Raw genomic sequence first — 17,605 nt, 5'->3', positions numbered from 1 at the left:
ACACCTGTGATTATATAAATTTGAACGCTGTCGGCAGCAGAACCGCAGTATTCTCATCAAAAAGAATTTTTTTCCCTGTTAAATGTGTTAGTGTTCACTGTAGACACCTTTACAAAGTCATCCATGTCACAGCAACCTCGGCTCAGTGGCGCGGCATCAGGAAAACGTGGGTCCCAATGCCTGCTGGTTGGGTGCTCAGCTCCCCTCTTCCTCATCTCACTGCCACCCAGCAGACTCCAACTCACAGTGACCCTGTGGGTTTCTCAGGCTCTGCGTCTCCAAGGGGGCAGACAGCCTCCTCTCTCTCCCTCAGGGCCCTTGGTAGCTTCCAACTGCTGACCTTGCAGCTCGCAGCCTAGCTTGTAACCTCTGTGCTGCCGGGCTCCCAGCTCTTAGCTGTGGTAAAACTCAGGTCGGCCCTGAGAAAAGAAAGCCCAGCCAGCTTGCCCTTCTGACCTTCCTCACTGCCAGTCGCGGCCACTGTGCACATGAATGGCTTGTGGTCACACGGATGTGAGGACACCATCAGGAGCCTTTGACCCAGGTGGCTGTCCAGTGGGCCAGGTGTCCGACAGACTTCAGTGGTGACCGCTCCTATAGAGCTTAACGTGAGTGGACATCACTCCCAGTGCCATGGTTTGACGTTTTGTTTTCCAGTGACCACTGCACCACAACAGTAATTACCAGACCAGGGCAAGAAGTGGAGTTCTGTACACAGATCTAAAGGCCAAGCGACTTTGTTCCGAGAGCGATTAACAGTGGACCGCCGCTGTCCACTGCTCGCTCTGTCCGTTGAACAGTGTTTGGTGTATCCGTTACTTTTAATTCACTGTTTTAATATAGTTAAAATAGTCCTTAACAGCATTTGTATCACATGTCTGTGAACCCCACTCCCTGGTCCTCATCCCTCCCAGCACACCTCACAACGATGGCTCCAGGCCCTCTGAGGGCCCATCCATTTCTTCATTCCTCCCTGTTGGGGAGCAGAGATGGGGTCGCCTGCCCAGCAAGCAAGGCCCAAAGTCCAACAAGGACAGGTGAAGCGATGGGCAGAGGGCTGGCGTTGAGGCCTCCCAGTCTCTCCCAGGCCCTGCTGGCTCACCGGCCTGGGAGGGCACTGGGCCAGGCTCACTGCAGCACACAGGTTCCTTGGTCCTGCTCTTTGCCACACAGCATCCTTGGTAGGAGGGACAGCCTGGGAGTTGGAAAGCCTCATGGAGGAGGGGCCTGGGGCCTTGAGCAGCTTCAACTTGTAGACCCTTCTCCCTAGACCTGCCCTCCCCAACTCTTCAGTTAAGCACCAGGCTCCTGGGAAGCCCCTTCACTCACCAGTCCTGCCCTGCCCAGGTGACTTCCAGGCTAGAGTTAGGATCCAGGGCCTCAAAGGACAACAACACACAGGCCAGCAGGAGGTGTCTCGATGCTGGCATGGCTCAAAGTGTGGTAGAGCCAGATCTTGGGTAGGGTGTGGCCTGCTGCTGCCTTTACCCACAGCGTCTGGTCTCTGTCGCCAGGGGAAACATCCGGCAGGCCTTCGGCCTCAGTGGCCTGCCACCCTGGAGTCTAGACCGGAGAAAGGCTGGGAAACCAGGGAATCTGGAGTTGCCTGGTGGACAGCCGCTTCTGACTCTGAAGCAGGTGCTCTGCCCAGTGCGGGTAGCTGCCTGCCACCTGCCTCCAGTGAGAAAGAACAGCACAGGGGCGAGGGTCTGGGGATGAAGGAAAGCAGCTGGCTGCCACGAGCCCATTCTGGCTCATCGTGGGCAGAGGACAGGGCAGAACGGGGGTTTCTGAGACTGTAACTCCCCACGGCAGGAGAAAGCCTCGTCTTGCTCCCATTGGTGGTTTTAAACAACTGACCTTCTGGTTGGCAGCCCAGTGAATAACCACAGTGTCTGCTAGTCCTGTGCCGCCTTCAGGTTCCGTCGGTGCTTCTGAATCGTCCTCTGTAAAGTGGGGATCACCGTGCTTGAGAAGGCTACTCTGAGTCTTAAACAGAGAGAATTTGACCGGAGGGACAGGTCCGTGGCCTTTCCGCCACCTCAGTTTCAGTATGTCACTGAAAGAGGACTTGTCAGTGCCCGTCACGCCACAGCATGAAACATTGTGCCTCAGCCCGGACTGCCCCCCAGGCAGGTGACTTGGTGGCCAGGAGCCTGGGCTCCTCCAGCTTTGTGACCTTGCTTCTTATGGAGTTTCTTGGCGCCTCAGTTTCCCTCCAATGAAAGCTGGGGTTAAAGCTACCAAGAGGGCAGTGTCAGTGATGAGCAGGTGTAACTCAGCGCGGCGTCCAGCCTGGCCTGCTCCCGGTGGCCCGCGAGGGCAGTCACCTCTGCCCACAGCCGCCAAGCCTGCCTTCCGGGCCTCTCTGGGCGGGTGGGGATCGCCACTGGGCCTCCGCCATAGACGCTAGGCATCACTTGTTCCTGCCGGGGGGTCACTGAGGGCCCGCTACATGCGAGGCGCAGTGCCTGACCTTGCAGCCGCCCCGGCACGGTAGAAAGGATTCGCTTGATGTTCTCTAGGAAGTTCTTTGAAGGGAAAGAGGCATGAGCCACCACAGATGTACCCGCAACCCAACCGAGGGCAGACAGTGGGGTGTCCCTCAGGGTCCCCCACTCATACCCCAGCAGCACCCCCCCCTCAGGCAGGCCCGGCTAATGTACATGAACAAAACTGGACAGGTTATTCTAGACTATTCCAGAGGTTGAGTCAACTCCCGGCAACACTTAGGCAGCTTAGGCCCAAGTGGGAGAGTGAGCGATCGCCCTCTCCTGTGATCGCTGAGTGTGTTCCAGCGGGACCCTCACCCTGACACCAGCCCAGCCGGCTCCTGGCTGCGTGTGGTCGGGGGTGGGGGGCGCACAGGGCTGGCTGTAGGCACATCCCCACTCCCCTTTGCGCCCCACTTTGGGAACCATCCTACCTCTCGGAGGCCCATCCTTTGCCCTTTGTCATGGCGAGGTCTGTGGGCCACACTCCTTCCACCCTGGGCGCTTTCAGTACCCTCGCTGGGGATTCAGGGGCCGAGAGTGCACGCTGCTTGCTGTAGGGGCCGGCCAGGGCAGGCACTTAGGGTGAGGGCGCACTGGACACGCCTTTGCATTTGGGCTGTGAGCTTGTCAGAGCTGGCCTGCTCTGCCTGGTGGGGCGGGGGGGGTGTTCTGTCCAGCACAGAGTCCCCAGACCTGTCCTCCCAGCCCCCTATGAAGCATGAGTCTGTGAGCGAGATCCAGTCTGTGAGCGGAAGGCCCAGGGTCTGTCTGGCTCCATCCCAGCCATGTTTCGATGACCTTCGATGCGTTCCCACCCCCTGGGCGGTACCTCCGGGCAGGCGATGGGGCGAGGGCGCACAGCCTGTGGCAGCGGCTGGCAGGCAGCACTGGTTGCCAGGCTCAGGCAGTGTGAGCAGTGTGTGCAGTGGCCACCCAGATCCAGGTGTTCAGAGCTGCCTGGAACTTGAACACCTGCAGGCACCTCTGGGTGACCGTGGGATGTGGGTGCTCTCCCAGAACTGCCCATCAGATCAGCGCTGGTTTGCTCGTTGAGCTTGCCAGCCTGTCCTGTCACCAGGTGGGGGGCGGTCGGGCATCGTTGCGAGCATGCCCCAGAGTAGAAGCCAGCAAACTCACTCCCGTTGCTCGTCCGAGCTGTGTCTGGGAACAGGTGGAAGGAACATTTTGACATGCTGTCCCCTTATTCGGCCTTTCCACCTCAGGCACAGAGCCCTACTGGAGCCCCCTGTCTGACTCTGACTCAGGTGCAGGGAAGAAGGTCACTCAGCCCAGAGAGGAGAAAGTCCAGGGAAGCCCCCCCCCCTCCCCCTGCCTCACCCACTCACATGCTCTCACTGAACAGGCCTGCCCACCCCTGCTGGAAAACCTCGGGGTGCACCGTGCTTGCCTCACAGTATGCAGGACACAGGATGCGTGGCCAGGACCAGTGCCCCCAGAGCCCAGCACCAGGAGCAGTACGGGGACCGGGGTCCCCAGAACTGAGAACGGGGCAGCACGGGGACCAGTGTCCCCCAGAACCCAGCGTGTGGGGTAGCACGGGGACCAGTGTCCCCCAGAACCCAGAGCGTGGGGCAGCACGGGGACCAGTGTCCCCCAGAACCCAGAGCGTGGGGCAGCATGAGGACCAGTGTCCCCCAGAACCCAGAACATGGGGCAGCACGGGGACCGGTGTCCCCCAGAACCCAGAGCATGGGGCAGCACGGGGACCGGTGTCCCCCAGAACCCAGTGTGGGGCATCACGGGGACCAGTATCCCCCAGAAACCAGAGCGTGGGGCAGCACGGGACCAGTATCCCCAGATGCAAGAGTGAGGGACAGTGAGCAAAAGTAACCATCTCCCCCGTCTCTCTCTCTCTCTCTCTCTCTCTCTCTCTCTCTCTCTCTCTCTCTCTCTCTCTCTCTCTCTCTCTCTCTCACACACACACACACACACACACACACACACACACACACACACACACACACACACACACACGAGGGCCAGCAGCCTGCCTGCAGACTGGAGGAATGTCTCCGCTCTCCACTCTCCCCTCCACAGTTCCGCTCTGCTTGCTCCTGAACAGATGATAACAGAGATGGAGCATATGGGCCCAAAGTCACCGGCATTCTGGGAAAGTGACACTGTGTTACCCCAGGCTTGGGGGGAGGGGCCACTGACGCCTGAGTACAGCTTCTACCTTTGTTCTTCAGAAGGGCGAGGGGTCACCTCTCCTATGCCTCCTGAAAGGAGCTATGATCGCTGCCAGCCCATGGCCCCGCCCCCACTGGACAGATTGGGGGTGCGGGGGGAGCACTGGGCCTGCCCAGTCTCAGCCCTTTGCCCAACCTGGTGCCCACCTTCTCTCCCCTTGGGGGTCCCACAAGTGCATTGGGAAACACCCCCCCTCAACACCCAAGAACCATGGCCCATCACAGGGGGTCTCCCCCGCTCAGGCCTAGCAGCTAGAGGACTAACATACAGGGCACTTCAGGGAGGCCACCCTTGACCTGTGTGGGCCGAGCTAGGAATAGAACTGAAGACTTGCCAGCCCACAACCCTGTGTTCTGTGGCAGAACTGCAGGGGGGAGGACCAGCATCCATCTCCCACTCCCACCCCCCAGACCTGACTTCTGCCATGGACATGGACCATCCATCCTTACCTGGTCCCTCTCAGCGCCACCCATTGGCCGGTCACTCAGACGCCAAGCTCCTCCCGCAGCATTGGTGGGAGCAGTCCTCAGTGAGAGCCCTTGGGGGATGCCCTGGACCTCCTCCTCAGGCCTGGGTGACCTCTCTCCCTGCACCTGAGTCAGCACCAGACAGGGGCCCTGTCCTGTGGTGGAAAAGGATGTTCCTTCCTCCTGCCCCCAGAGATGTCGTAGATCAGACTCAGAGTCGGTGTCCCAGGACACCGCGCCTGGCGGGAAGGGAGGCCCAGGGGAAGGGAGGGGAGTGGGTGGGCTCAAGGGAAGACAGTAGGACAGACACACACACACACAAACACACACACACACACACACCCTGCACAAGATGTGTCCTCTTTCCCACGCTGCGCATGGCCAAAGGCCCACAGGGGCTCCTACAGCTTCACCTTTTCCATGGTGGGGGGAGGCACCATTTGGGGAGGGGTCACCAGGTGTGGACCCCCAACAGAGAAGTCACTTTTCAGGGTGGGGGAGGAGAGCTGGAGAGCTTTCCTGATTTCTTTTCACCCTTGACCTGGGAGCTCCCTGGAGGCCCTGCGGTGCCCATCCCCCCTTCCCCCCAGTGAGCAGAGCGCCCCCACCTCCCCAAGAAGGCGGCATATTCAGAGGAGCACTTTAGACAGAGGAAGGCTGAGGGCCCCCCTTTGGTCTCTGAGCAGCCCCTGGGCCAGAAGGCTGCCAGTGTGGGGGCCAGGCCTGACAGCAGCACGCAGTGGACACCATGAGGGAGGGGCTGGTCGGGCAGGACAGCCACTGGCCCCACTGTAAGGTCCTGTCAGCGTGTCAGGAACCTCAGGCAGAGTCAGCAGAAGATCAGACAATCTGGCAGGGGCCAGGGAGTGCTCCTGTTTCAAGGGGCAACAAGTATGCCAAGCTCTGCCTGGGACCTCGGCTGCCAGGGTTGTGAAATGGTCTCATGTTCCTCTCCTGACCTCACCTGGGGAAAGGCCAGACCCGGGCCTGGTACAGCAGACAACCTGGGAGCCTGCGGCCCACAGTCTCAGCCTGCCCCTCTTCCCACAGGGCCACCCGTTCATCGTGCAGTTCAACGACGGGGACGCCACCGTGGTCGCCATGTGGGTGTGCAGGACGCTGGAGGAGAGACGCAGCCAGCAGGGCCCCCCGTGAGGCCTCGGACTGATGACCCAGGACCACCCACCGGTTGCACTCTCGCCATCTGCTCCCCTGTTCTCTGCCCTTCACTCTGCTGGCAGATGGCTCCACCTCCCACACCTGGGCCTTGTCTGGGGCCCGGGGTCACCAGCCCAGCCTCAGGGGGGCGGTGATGGGTAAGGCAGTGAGAGTGGAGGCTTCTACTGCCCCTGCCCTGCTTCTGAGTGGCAGCGTTTTCACTGGTGCGGGCCAGGCCCTGCCAGCCTCTATCCGCCAAGAGAATAAAGTATAACTGCTTCGTGATGCTCCCGGGGTGATACGGCGCAGTCTGTTGCCTACCCAGGGTAGGGGGTATAGTGTGCCCCCAGCACGGCTGTGCCAAGCCTCCCCAGGCACCCGCCAGCCACTGGATAAAAGCCAACTCCAAGCCTAGGCCCGAGGAGCAGGCCTGGCTTGGATTCTGATCCACCTGGGGAAAGGGGGCAGATTCTGGGCCTCTGGACAGTCCTGAGAGACCCTTTCACCCACCTACTCCTCCACCCTGCCACCAGCTCCTCTCCACAGGAAGTCACCCCATGCCCTTGACCTCCCAGTCAGGATGGTTACCCACTTCAGGCCATTCCCAGCCCTCGTCTCAGCCCGGGTAAGTGTGCCCCCGCTCCCCACATGACAGCTGAGGCGCTCAGAGACTCCTGCAGGCACGGTACACCTAACACACCCAGAGCACACCTTGACCCCCCTGCACAGCCGCACGCCGAGTTCAGTGCCAGGACTGCTTTCCTGTCACACCCCGCAGCCAACCAGCCAGGAAAGCCTGCTCTCTCTGCCTTCAAAGTCATTGACGCCACCACTGCCCAGCCTAGCCACAGCCACTCTCACCAGGGCCACCGAGAGGGGGCTCCCCACCCCACCTGCCCCTGCACTCTGTTCACATGACACCTACAGGGTGTCTGACTCCCCTCGCACACCCTGGCTACTGCCCCTCTGACCACAGGCCAAAGACCTGTGCACCCTATTCAACCTCCCCCATCATCTCTGACCTCTGCCCCTCTCTCCCTCCGCCCTCACCCTTCTCCAGCCAGCTGACCTCCTCACTGACCCCGAACACCCAGGCTCACTCCTACCATGCCTCCACCAAAGATGGAGTACACATGCTCTCTCTTCTGCCTCGCCATGTGGCAGACTGGCCCTGGCCAGCAAGACTGCATTTGCCACACACTACACTGCCCCGGGCAGCGGGACTGCATCCCCCCACCACACACACACACACTACACTGCCCCCCTCCCACTCCTCCTACACACACACACACACATACACACACTGCCCTGCCCTGCCCTGCCCTGCCCCGGGCAGCAGGAACAGCCCTTACAGGCTTTCCAGGCCAAGATGCTGAAGCTGTACCTTCTCTGTAATCACAGTCCCCATCTTCCTATGAGATGTAAATGGAAAGGTGGGAGGTGGGGGAAGACCCTGCCACAGACAGGAGAAGGAGCCTGGATCCCTGAGTCACCGCATGGAAGGACACACTGCCCCCAGGATCACCTGCACTGGAGTATTATAATGAGCTGGAACGAAGCCACTTTCTGGGATCGTACCTGTCACTAGAGATGTGCACACAGCCTTTGTGGCTGAATCCATGCCAACTCTTAAGACAATCCAGAGGGTGGTCATCTCCCTGGAAGCAGTCACCAGGTCTTTCTTCTGTGGAACCTCTGGATGAGTCTGAACTGCCAACCCCCAGGTTGACTAGCAGCCAATTACAAACTGCATGCGCCACCCACAACTAGTATTTTGCTGGCTCCTATGGACCTTTGCCCTCCCACTCCCTGCCAGTTTGTCTGTAGGTGTGGCTCGCTGTGATAGCTGCAAGAGCATCTTCAGGAGACCTGGCCTAACCCTGCTACTGAATCAGCAGCCCTTCCCCACCCGCACTTGGGACGCGTGTCCCCTCCACTGCACATGCACAATTGGGCTCACCACCGATGTGACTCACTGTTCTATCTCCCCCACCGCCTCCCCACTACAATGTAAACTCCACATGGGCAGAGATGCTGGTCTGGGTGGTCACCCTGTGCCCCAGTGCCAAGAAGAGCCCAGCGTAGCAGGCCCACAATAAATATCCATTGACTCAATGGCCAGCATGGAGAAGTGATTCCCAGCTCACTGCCCCAGGAAAGGGCCCTGGGGTGAGCCATATGGCATGTGCTCGCATTTCTAGTAACACTGCCTGCAGCTGCCAGGGGCCTCGAATGGGACAGACATCTCCCTGCTGAATTCCAGCATTGCCCTGGGGCTGGATGAGGTTGCCCGTGAGGCTGTTATGTTCCCGGGTGGTACTCAGGGGCTTCAAAGGACAAGGAGTCCAGGGAGTAGGGGAAACTCAGGGGCTCCCCAGATAAGCCTGTCCACCCCCAAACAGAGGAACCTGCTACCACCCAGATTTCAAGCTTATCTGAATTTGGGGCCAATACATTCAGCACAACCAGCATTCCCAAGCCAGGGACATGGGTCAGGTCCCTGTCGCCACACTGCGCCAAAGACTTACTCCCTTGACTTGCTTAATCCTCTCCCCAGCCCCTGAAAATGAGTATTGGTGTTATTAATGTGCCTATTATACAGATGGAGAAATGGAAGCTCAGAGGGGCCAGATGTCTTGCCCAAGGTCATCCAGCCAACCAGTAGCAGAGCGCTGCTGGCAGCTCAGAGCCCAGAAGCTACCTCCGTGAGCACCGAAGCAGGCACACGCCCCGTCCTCCTGCATGGTGCCCACATGGGTGTGCTGCACAGGGGCTGCATCAGGACTTCAGGACTCGGGCCCAGGTTGGCACCGGGATCTGGATGCTGATCCCCATCCACCCACCCACCAGTCCCACCAAAGCTCACAGCGGGGGTTGCTTTCCTGGAAGGGGGGTTGGTCTCACAGGCTGGGGCTCTGGGCACTTGTGAGCATCGCACACCCCTCCGGAGAATGTGCGTCCGCATACGTGCGGCTCCACGCTGGGTTTGGTCACAATTTCGGGTTTAGGGAGCCCACCCACTCATCAACCCCCGGCGGAGAGCCCCTGCTTTGGGGCAGCCCCCAAGGGCTAGGTTTTCCTCCAGCTCCCAGTCTTGGGATGACAGGAGCTCGGGGGGGGGGGGGGGCCTGAAAGACTTGTGTTGAGGACAGACCCCTTATGGCCTGTTTAGGCTCAGTCATCCCTTGGCCACCCTGATGTCCCCAGGACAAAGCTGTGCGTCCGACTTATCTCCACCCTCACCACGTGTAGAAGCCCCAAGACCTGGGAGGGGGGAAGGCATGGTGCCTCGGGCCCAAGGCAGCCTCCCCCAGGGCTTGTCACTGCCCTCTTCTGGGCTCCCCTTCCAGCCAGTAGTGACGTTCACTTGCCTTCTAACTAACGGAGCCAGGACCTCCCTGTGCGGCCTCAGCCTCTCAGACCCCAGGAAGCTGGATGGGTATGTGTCTCAGGCAGGAGTCGGGACCTCAGGCACATTGGCACAACATTCCCAACATTCTCAGCACTCAGCCCCCCACTCAAGACAAGATGGGCTACGTGCCCCAGCTGTGGTTTGACATGGGTCTGGGGCTCAGCCCAGCTTGGGATTGGTCAGGCCAGTGCAGGACCAGGGCACAGCGTACCTCTGGATCGCCGAACACGCGACTGAAGGTCAGAACAGCCCCTCAGAGTGAGGCTGACCGGAAGGAGATGGGCAGCTGCTTCCACCGTAGTGCTCACCTCCCAGATGTCCCCTCTCCCTCCTTACTGCTGCCCCTCGTTGCCCACTGTAGCCCCTTCCCTGTTAGAACCACGGACCTGAAGGGGCTGACCGTGTGAAAGCAGGCCACCCGGTAGCTCTGTGGGGACAAGGACATTGCTTTGAGCCCTCAGGTGGGAGGTGAGGGACAGGACATGGGTGAGCCAGCAGAGGACACAAAGTGACCAGAGCAGGGGGACAAAGAGGAGCCAGCATCCTGATGCCATTCTTGGATCCACCCTGCCTGGACTTCCATACTGCGGGGATCAGGTGTTTCTGGAAGCAGCACAATTGAGGGCAGGTGGGCGGCCAGGATGCAGGCAGTGAGACCGGCCAGGATGCAGGCAGTGAGACCAGGAGCCTGGGGAGGGGGGAGGCAGTAAGTGGTGCTGTCGGTGGCCCCCTTTCACTGGCCCCTCCAGGGCTGGGCTGGTGTCAGTGGCCGTGTCTGCCTTGGTCACCACTCTGTTCTGCCTGGGCAGCCCGGGGTGGGGTCTCCAGGGCCCAGCAGGGCTGCACTGCCCATGAAAGGTGTAAGAACGTGGGGTGGGGGCAGCTCCTCGATGACACATTTTCTGCTGAGCAACAACAAATATCGGCTGTGACTTTGGATGGAGTTTGAAAAAGACTCCCCTCCCGGGCGGCCTCATTTGTCTTGTTTTGAGGCCACGAGATTGCAGGCACAAACTTAGACTCAAGTTTGTCTTAATTGCTCCAATGTCATCACCTCTCTGGCAGCTAAACAGCACCTGGACGAGTTGAGGGGGCCCAGCCCTCCCGGTCCTTCCCAAAGTGAGACAAATCTCCCTCCTCGGAGCCCGACAGCCCATCAGCAGGGCTGCGCTTTATTTATCTCCCTAACAGTTTGCATTAACCTGCAAGGGATAAAAAGTCTCTCCTGCCCGCAGACTTAGTTAAGAGCATCCAGTCGGGAAATGGGAGCCCAGCTCCACTGCTGGCCCTTCCTGCAACTCGATCTTTTCTCCTTTCCTCTTGGGGATGGGGTATAGGAGAAAGAGGTGCAGGGAGCAGTCATGGGCGTGGGGGGCTGCAGAAGGAACATAGAGGGGACCCTGCAGAGCAGTGTTGCTATCATCTCCCCTCTGAGGAAGGGGAGAAAACTCTTGTCTTGCAATAGAAATGAGACACACACCCCACCTTCACACACAACTCATCTGCTCTTCCCAGCACCCCTGCAGGTGCCCATCCCAACTGCCCTCGGTGCTCCCATCACGAGGGCCCTGCCCCCTGCCCTCCAAACCTTAGAAACCAAACTACCAAGCCTGTTGCCATCAAATTGATTCCAGCTCATGGCAGCACTATATGTGACAGGACAGGACTGTCCCTGTGGGTTTCTGGGACTATAGCTTTTGATGGGTTGAAAAAGCCTCATCTTTTCAAACTGCTGACCTTGCACTTTGCAGCCCAACGCAACCAGTGTAATCAACCAAACTAAGTTTCTAAAAGTATGTGTTGTAAACCCTGCACTCCTAGGCCTATGGATGTAATCTCACTTGGGAATAGGACTTTTTTAGGCAATGAGCCCACGGCAGTACGTGGGTGTGTTTAAAGTCAATTGCCTTTTAGCTATGGAAAGCACAGGCCAGGCCGCCCAGCCTACTACCACCAAGGCAAGTCCAGCTCATGGTGACCCCACATTGGGTTTCCAAGGCTGTCCATCTTTATGGGAGCTGACAGCCTCATCTTTCTCCCAAGGAGTAGCTGGTGGGTTTGAACTGACCACCTTGCAGTTAGCAATCCAACAGAGGGAGAGGAAGAAACATTCCATGTGAACAGAAGCTGAAAAGAGACCAGGATCTTTGGGCAGGGCCAACAGACAGAGAAAGCCTTCCCCTAGAGCCAGTGCCCTGAAGAGGCTCCGAACTGCCAGCAAAGACAGGTAAGTTGCCAAAAGGCGCTAAGTGATGCAAGTTCTGACCGAGCTGCACAGACTGATGCAGCCGTTCCCCGGCCTCTTGTCTCCTGACCAATCCCTCCCTGCTCATCCTCTGAGGCTCTGTGAAGCACAAGTCCACCGCGGGGGCCTCCCTGTGTGTGTAAGAGCCAACCTGGGCTGCTCCGTCACTGCACCTCAGCCAGAGCTTTGGAGATCTCCGGTGTCCGTCCCTGGACCCCCTGACATGGGAAATTGACACTTACAAATGTGTACACACACCTTGGGTTGATGGACTTGTGGGTGAGCCTTAATTCCCTCTCTACTGCTGTGCATTCTTCAAAGGTAGCACAATGAACACGTTTTTAAATATCTCCAGACCCTTAATCCAAGTCGCTCAGCACGGGCAGCGTAGAGTCAGGATTCCAAGTTGAGTCTTCGGACACCCTTTCTCTCCAAGGTTCCTCCATCCCTTTGGGGCAGCCTTTCTGTGAGGTAGTAGGAGGTAGGCTTGGGCTTGGGGTCACAGAGGTCTGAGTTTAAGTCCTGCCTCTTCTATTGACTTACTCTATGACCCTAGACAAGATTTGTAAACTCTCGGGGCCTCAGTTGCTGGGCCTCTAGTGAAATGGGGTAGGAACATAAGCTTGGTGTCATGGTGTCATCCCTTCTGCTTATGACATGCCCAAGGCACTTCTGAAGAGTCAGCCTCTCCTCCAAGTGCCCCTCCCTACACTCATAAACCGACACAACCACTCCTGATTCTCTGGGACTCGCCACATTGTCATCCGCCTCCTGCTCTGCAGACTTGAAGGACCATCAGACGCACCGTGGCCAGTGAGGGCTGAGCACATTGTTCCGTGGCTGTCAGGGGGGCTCAGTGGAGCTCTGGGCGCTAACATCAGTGCCACCCTCACCCAGTATGGATCCTCTCCCCACCCAGGCTTGTTTTGGCTCCTGTGCAGCTCAGTGTAACACTACAGTACAGGTTCAGCCTGGCCGACACCCAATAAGGGCCAAGCTCTGGATTCCAAACAGGGAACAGGTGCCCACAGACTCCCTCATCCCTGCCCTGTTGATCACCAAGCCCACCTGCATACACCCCACCCCCTATTTGGAGAGACATCTATGGCGGGCAGATTCTGCCCACCACGTGAGCATGCTTGCTAAAGCAGAGGGGTGGTGAAAAGGAAAGCGGCCCTCCAGAAGAGATTGGCACTGTGGCTGCCACCATGGGCTCAAGTAGAGGAACACCTGTGAGGATGGCCCAGACCAGGCAGTGCTTCCTCTGCTGTGCCCAGGATGGCACCTAACAACACCCCCACCCCCACCCCCAAAGAGAACCATGCCCTAATCCCTAGAGCCTATGACTGTGTTATGTTACATGGGAAAGGGAAAGCACGGTTGCTAATCAGATGCCCTTGATGGGGAGACTAACCTGGGCTTGGTCCCTGCTGTTAACACATCCAAAGGACAGGAGACCGAGTCTCACCAATCTCACTTCCAAGGATCACTCTGATCTGCATCTTCCAAGAAGAATGTCTACACATAAAAGTTTCAAAGAACTCGTGAAAAAAAGATGAATGGGTCTAATGTGAGCCCACAGGTCCCTCCGCTTAAGTGGAAAAGGGAGGCAGGAGAGAGGAGGTATCGGGATTTGAAGATGCCACGTGCCTGAATCTGAAGACAGAGGAGGAGGCCAGGCGCCGAAGAACATGTGAGGGCTCTAGACCCTGGAAAAGGCTGGGACACAGTTTGCTCCCCTGGAGCCTCCAGAAAGGAAAGCAGCCAGGCCCCCAGGTAATAAAGGTATGTTGTTTTGACGAGCGCTGGTGGCTTAGTGGTTATGAGTTGAGCTGCTAACCACAGGTCAGCAATTCAAAACCATCCGCCACTGAGAGTCACAGTCTCAGAAACCCACGGTATACCCTGTCCTATACAGTGTCGCTATGAGTCAGAATCAACTCCATGGAGATTAAGGGAGTTTTAAGGTGGCCTAGGGGGTTATTAGTTTGGGCTGCTAAGTGCAAGGTCAGTGGTACAAAACCACCAGCTACTTCTCGGGAGAAAGATGAGGCTTTCTACTCCCCTAAAGAGTTATAGTCTCAAAAACTCATAGGGGCAGTTCTGCCCTGTCTTGTAGAGTCAATATGAACCAGAATGGACTCAATGGCAGTGAATTTAAGCGTGTGACTTCAGACACAAAGTTTGTGGCAATTTGTTAGATCAGTTCAAGAAAACAAAAACAATGTCTTCCCTTCATTTCCCAGCCCAGCCTGTCCCCAAATGCCTTTGATAACAAACCTCCACCCGTGTGCTTCCTTTTAGAGTTTATAAACCCTGCATGACCCACTCAGCGCCCTTTCATGACCAGACCCCCAGCACTGGAACTAATGGTGCTACCCAGAGAGACGTGTTGTTCTCTCCAACCTCACAGGGTGCTGACCAGGGACCCCCGGCCTGGATGGTTAAGGAAGGCCACCCAATCCAACTAACCAGCTGCTGTCAAGTTGATTCCGACCCATGGCCACGCTGTTTATGTGTCAGAGTGAAACGGGGCCCTGTAGGTTTTCTCAGAAGTAGCCATTCTTCCAAGGAGTCTCGGAGTGGACTCAGATCACCAGCTTTCAGTCTTCAGCCGAGAATGTTCACTGTGGTACCAACTAGGGAATATTTCTATTTACATATGAGGGGGTTTCACAAAGTTTATGGGAAAATGCCATTATCTTTTACTTCCATTTCCCATGAACCTTTGAAGCCTAGATAGAGTAGATATCCAGAAGTCCATGGAAGAATATATCACCTTTTAATTCTATTTTCCATGAACTTGGGGGGGAGCTCTCTCCTCCAGCCAGTCTTGCCTCTAGTCACCTGCACAGTTTGCAGTGAGGCTTCAGGAGGGACCTCCATCTGTGCAGGGCCCCAGAGCAAGTGCCTCACACTCACAGCGCCCCCACTCCCACAGCCCCTTCTGGTTCTGTACCTTATATGAGGGTCTTCATTAAGCCTGTGACGTCCCTGTAAGGCTTGTACGATAACCCTTAGATGCAGGTTGGGAGGCTTCAAAAGAGTAACTAGCACAACTAGGATTTGAACCCAGGTCTTGAAGGCTTTTGAGTCTGTTCTCTTTATAGCCCCTCCCCTCACCAAGCTCAATGGAGGTGGCACGGAGGGGACAGCCTCTGGTAGGCAGGGACAGCTCAACAGCATGCCAGCTGCTACTCACCTGCCTGCCTGGGCCTGTCCCCAGCTCCTTGGAAAACCAGTCTCACCGTCGTCTCGGGAGATTTGCCTGAACTGCCTGCCCCAGCCGATGTGCAAGGTGGGAAGCCCAAGGCCTTCTAGTCTAGACATCACCGGAGAGCAGCAAACCTTCTATTCTTGTAGGACTGGCTTGGAAACTCAAGCGCCAGCCACTATGGCCAGCTAGTCAGCTGGGACCTGGGCTGGACTCACTGTCTCTGTGTTGTCACATTCAACAGGCTTGTTGAGCATCTACTTTGTACCAGGCTCTGTTCTAGGTGCTGCGAGCATGAATCCAGTGAGAAAGACAAACAGTACTCACCCACCAACAACTCACCAAGAAATATTCATCAGTGAGCAAGCCAATGATGGAAACAGAATACAGAGCAGCAGGGCAGATAGGATGAGGGGCCCCAGCAGGCGGGGGCCTCAGAGGTGCCCTGCTTATCATCCAGAAGAGGCCTTGAGGGGGTAGAGGCTGTGGGAAGGCAGCAGCTGAGAGGGAGGAGGCAAGACAGGTTCTGGACAAGACTGGGATTTCTCCTTGTGTTGACAGAGAATGTCTAAATGTCTGCTGACAAGGATCCAGAAAAGAGGCTCATCGTCACGCTGGGGTTAGAAGGAGGGGCTGGGATATGACAGGCATTTGGGGAGCTGCTCATCCCACTCTTCCCCAGGGTTCAGGCACAAGGTCCATGGGAATTCCTTCCTCAGTGCTCCTTATATCCCAGAGGTCAGCAATCGGCCTAGGAGAGCAAGAGCCAAGTGCCAGGATCCTCAAAGCGTTCTCTCCAGACCTCCTGGCTCTGCCTCTCCAAGCCAGAAGAAAGATGTTCACAAGTCTCTTCCGAAATGCAGGTGGGGGTGTCCAACCTGCAGATGCAGACAATGAGTTTAAGTCCAGCTCCATTGGCCCTCAGGGGTCAGTCTTGAGCTGGGGCGGGCCTGGACACAACCAGGTAACCTCCCACCTCTCCATGCCCTCTGGGCAGTGGGAAGCTCACCGCTGGGAGAGGCATTGGCCTTGCCTTGATCCCCAAAGGCGAGTCTGGCTTGGAGTGGGCGACTGGCTGCAAGTCCGGGGCCACCCTCCCTCTGCTTGGCCTCAGTCTTCCAGTCCTTTCTGCTGTGAGGAGGGTGCCCTGTGCTTAGTCGCAGGGTCTCGGTGACCTCCACCTTCAGCCTTCACAGTGGCCCCGCCGACCCCGCCCCATCACCATCACCTGATTGGGCCTCGCCGCCACTCAGGGTTCCAGTCTATCTGGCCGTCAGATTAATATCCAGATATTAAGTAAACAATAAATTAGCAAAACTACAAGAAAATTTTACAGCCCTTTGCATTTGGCAATCATTGAGTGTTAATTAGAAATTCATTACAATTAAAACCCTGCCTAAACAGGGCCTGCGCGCCTTAATTACATCTGATTTTTAATTCAGAATACGTGTTTACACAGTAAGCGCTACGTACCCCATGATTATCCCCAATCCTCTTTATACTGTACTAATTATGTAAATTAAACCTAATTAACTGACGAAAACTGCCGTTAATTCAACTGGTAAAAGATATGTGCTTGCAGACGAGGCGCGGCCGCCCAGCCCAGCCCCAGCCTGAGCCCGAACGGGCACCGGTGACCTGGCCGCGAAGAACCGATGCCAGGGGCCGGGAAGCAGCGCCGGTCAACCGGAGGTGCGGGGAACACTGGGGGCGAGTCCAGGACCCGGAGATCTGATGTCCGGCTACCCGGCAAGGAAGAATCCGTTAGTGGCGCCAGGGAGGCCGAGGGCACCGCCGCCGGACAGGGCTGCGGGGCCCACTGAGAAGGATGGTCCCTGCCCTGCTCCCTCTGAACCTGGGTTTACGTCCCAGCCCCGCCAACCGCCGGTTGTCGGAATCGGAGCAGGTGACCTGTGTCCCGCGCGCCACACGCTCAGCAGCTTCCATTCACCAAGCGAGGCCACCCTCACAGCGACGACGTGTATTTGGAGTCTGAAAGATCCTTTTAATAGCCACGGATCAGGAAGGGGGTGGTGGTGTAATGTCTCCGGCTGCCAGGCCCTCAGGTTCCCGTCTGTAAAATGGGGACAAATGTTCTCTGCCTTGGGCCCTTGTGAAAACTACTCTGCCAGCTGGCGTTGCAGTTCGAGGTGGCAGTGACCGATCTGGGCGGGAGTGGAGCGGGGCCTTAGCCTCCGGCCCAAGATTGCGCCCGGGCGCACCACCCGCGCGCCTCTCCGCGTGCGCCCCTCTTCCTCCCTCAGCGACTCCAGATGGAGAGCGCGCGGCCGCGGGCTCTGGGACTGGGCGCTGGGAGCTGTCCTCCCCTTGGTGCTGAACGGGCCGCCGAGGCGACCCCGCCCGCCCCCTAGTGCGGTTCCCGGCGGGGGGCGGGGAGGAGCG

The 17,605-nt window shown here is 57.6% G+C and overlaps 1 protein-coding gene across 2 annotated transcripts in view; it reads left to right on the top strand.

Moving 5' to 3' along the window:
- Positions 1 to 8,446, top strand: part of MAP2K5 (mitogen-activated protein kinase kinase 5) — a 288,293-nt gene extending 279,847 nt beyond the window's left edge. For both annotated transcript variants that reach the window (XM_075535636.1, XM_075535635.1), the window contains one exon: positions 6,224 to 8,446. In XM_075535636.1, the coding sequence (XP_075391751.1) occupies positions 6,224 to 6,328 (105 nt within the window). In that variant the 3' untranslated portion in view covers positions 6,329 to 8,446. The remainder of the gene's footprint in view (positions 1 to 6,223) is intronic.
- Positions 8,447 to 17,605: the final 9,159 nt, after the last annotated feature.

This window comes from Tenrec ecaudatus, chromosome 17 (assembly GCF_050624435.1).
Source record: "Tenrec ecaudatus isolate mTenEca1 chromosome 17, mTenEca1.hap1, whole genome shotgun sequence".
NCBI lineage: Eukaryota > Metazoa > Chordata > Mammalia > Afrosoricida > Tenrecidae > Tenrec > Tenrec ecaudatus.
Note: the sequence above shows the minus strand (reverse complement) of the source record. Positions and strands in the feature narration are given on the sequence as shown.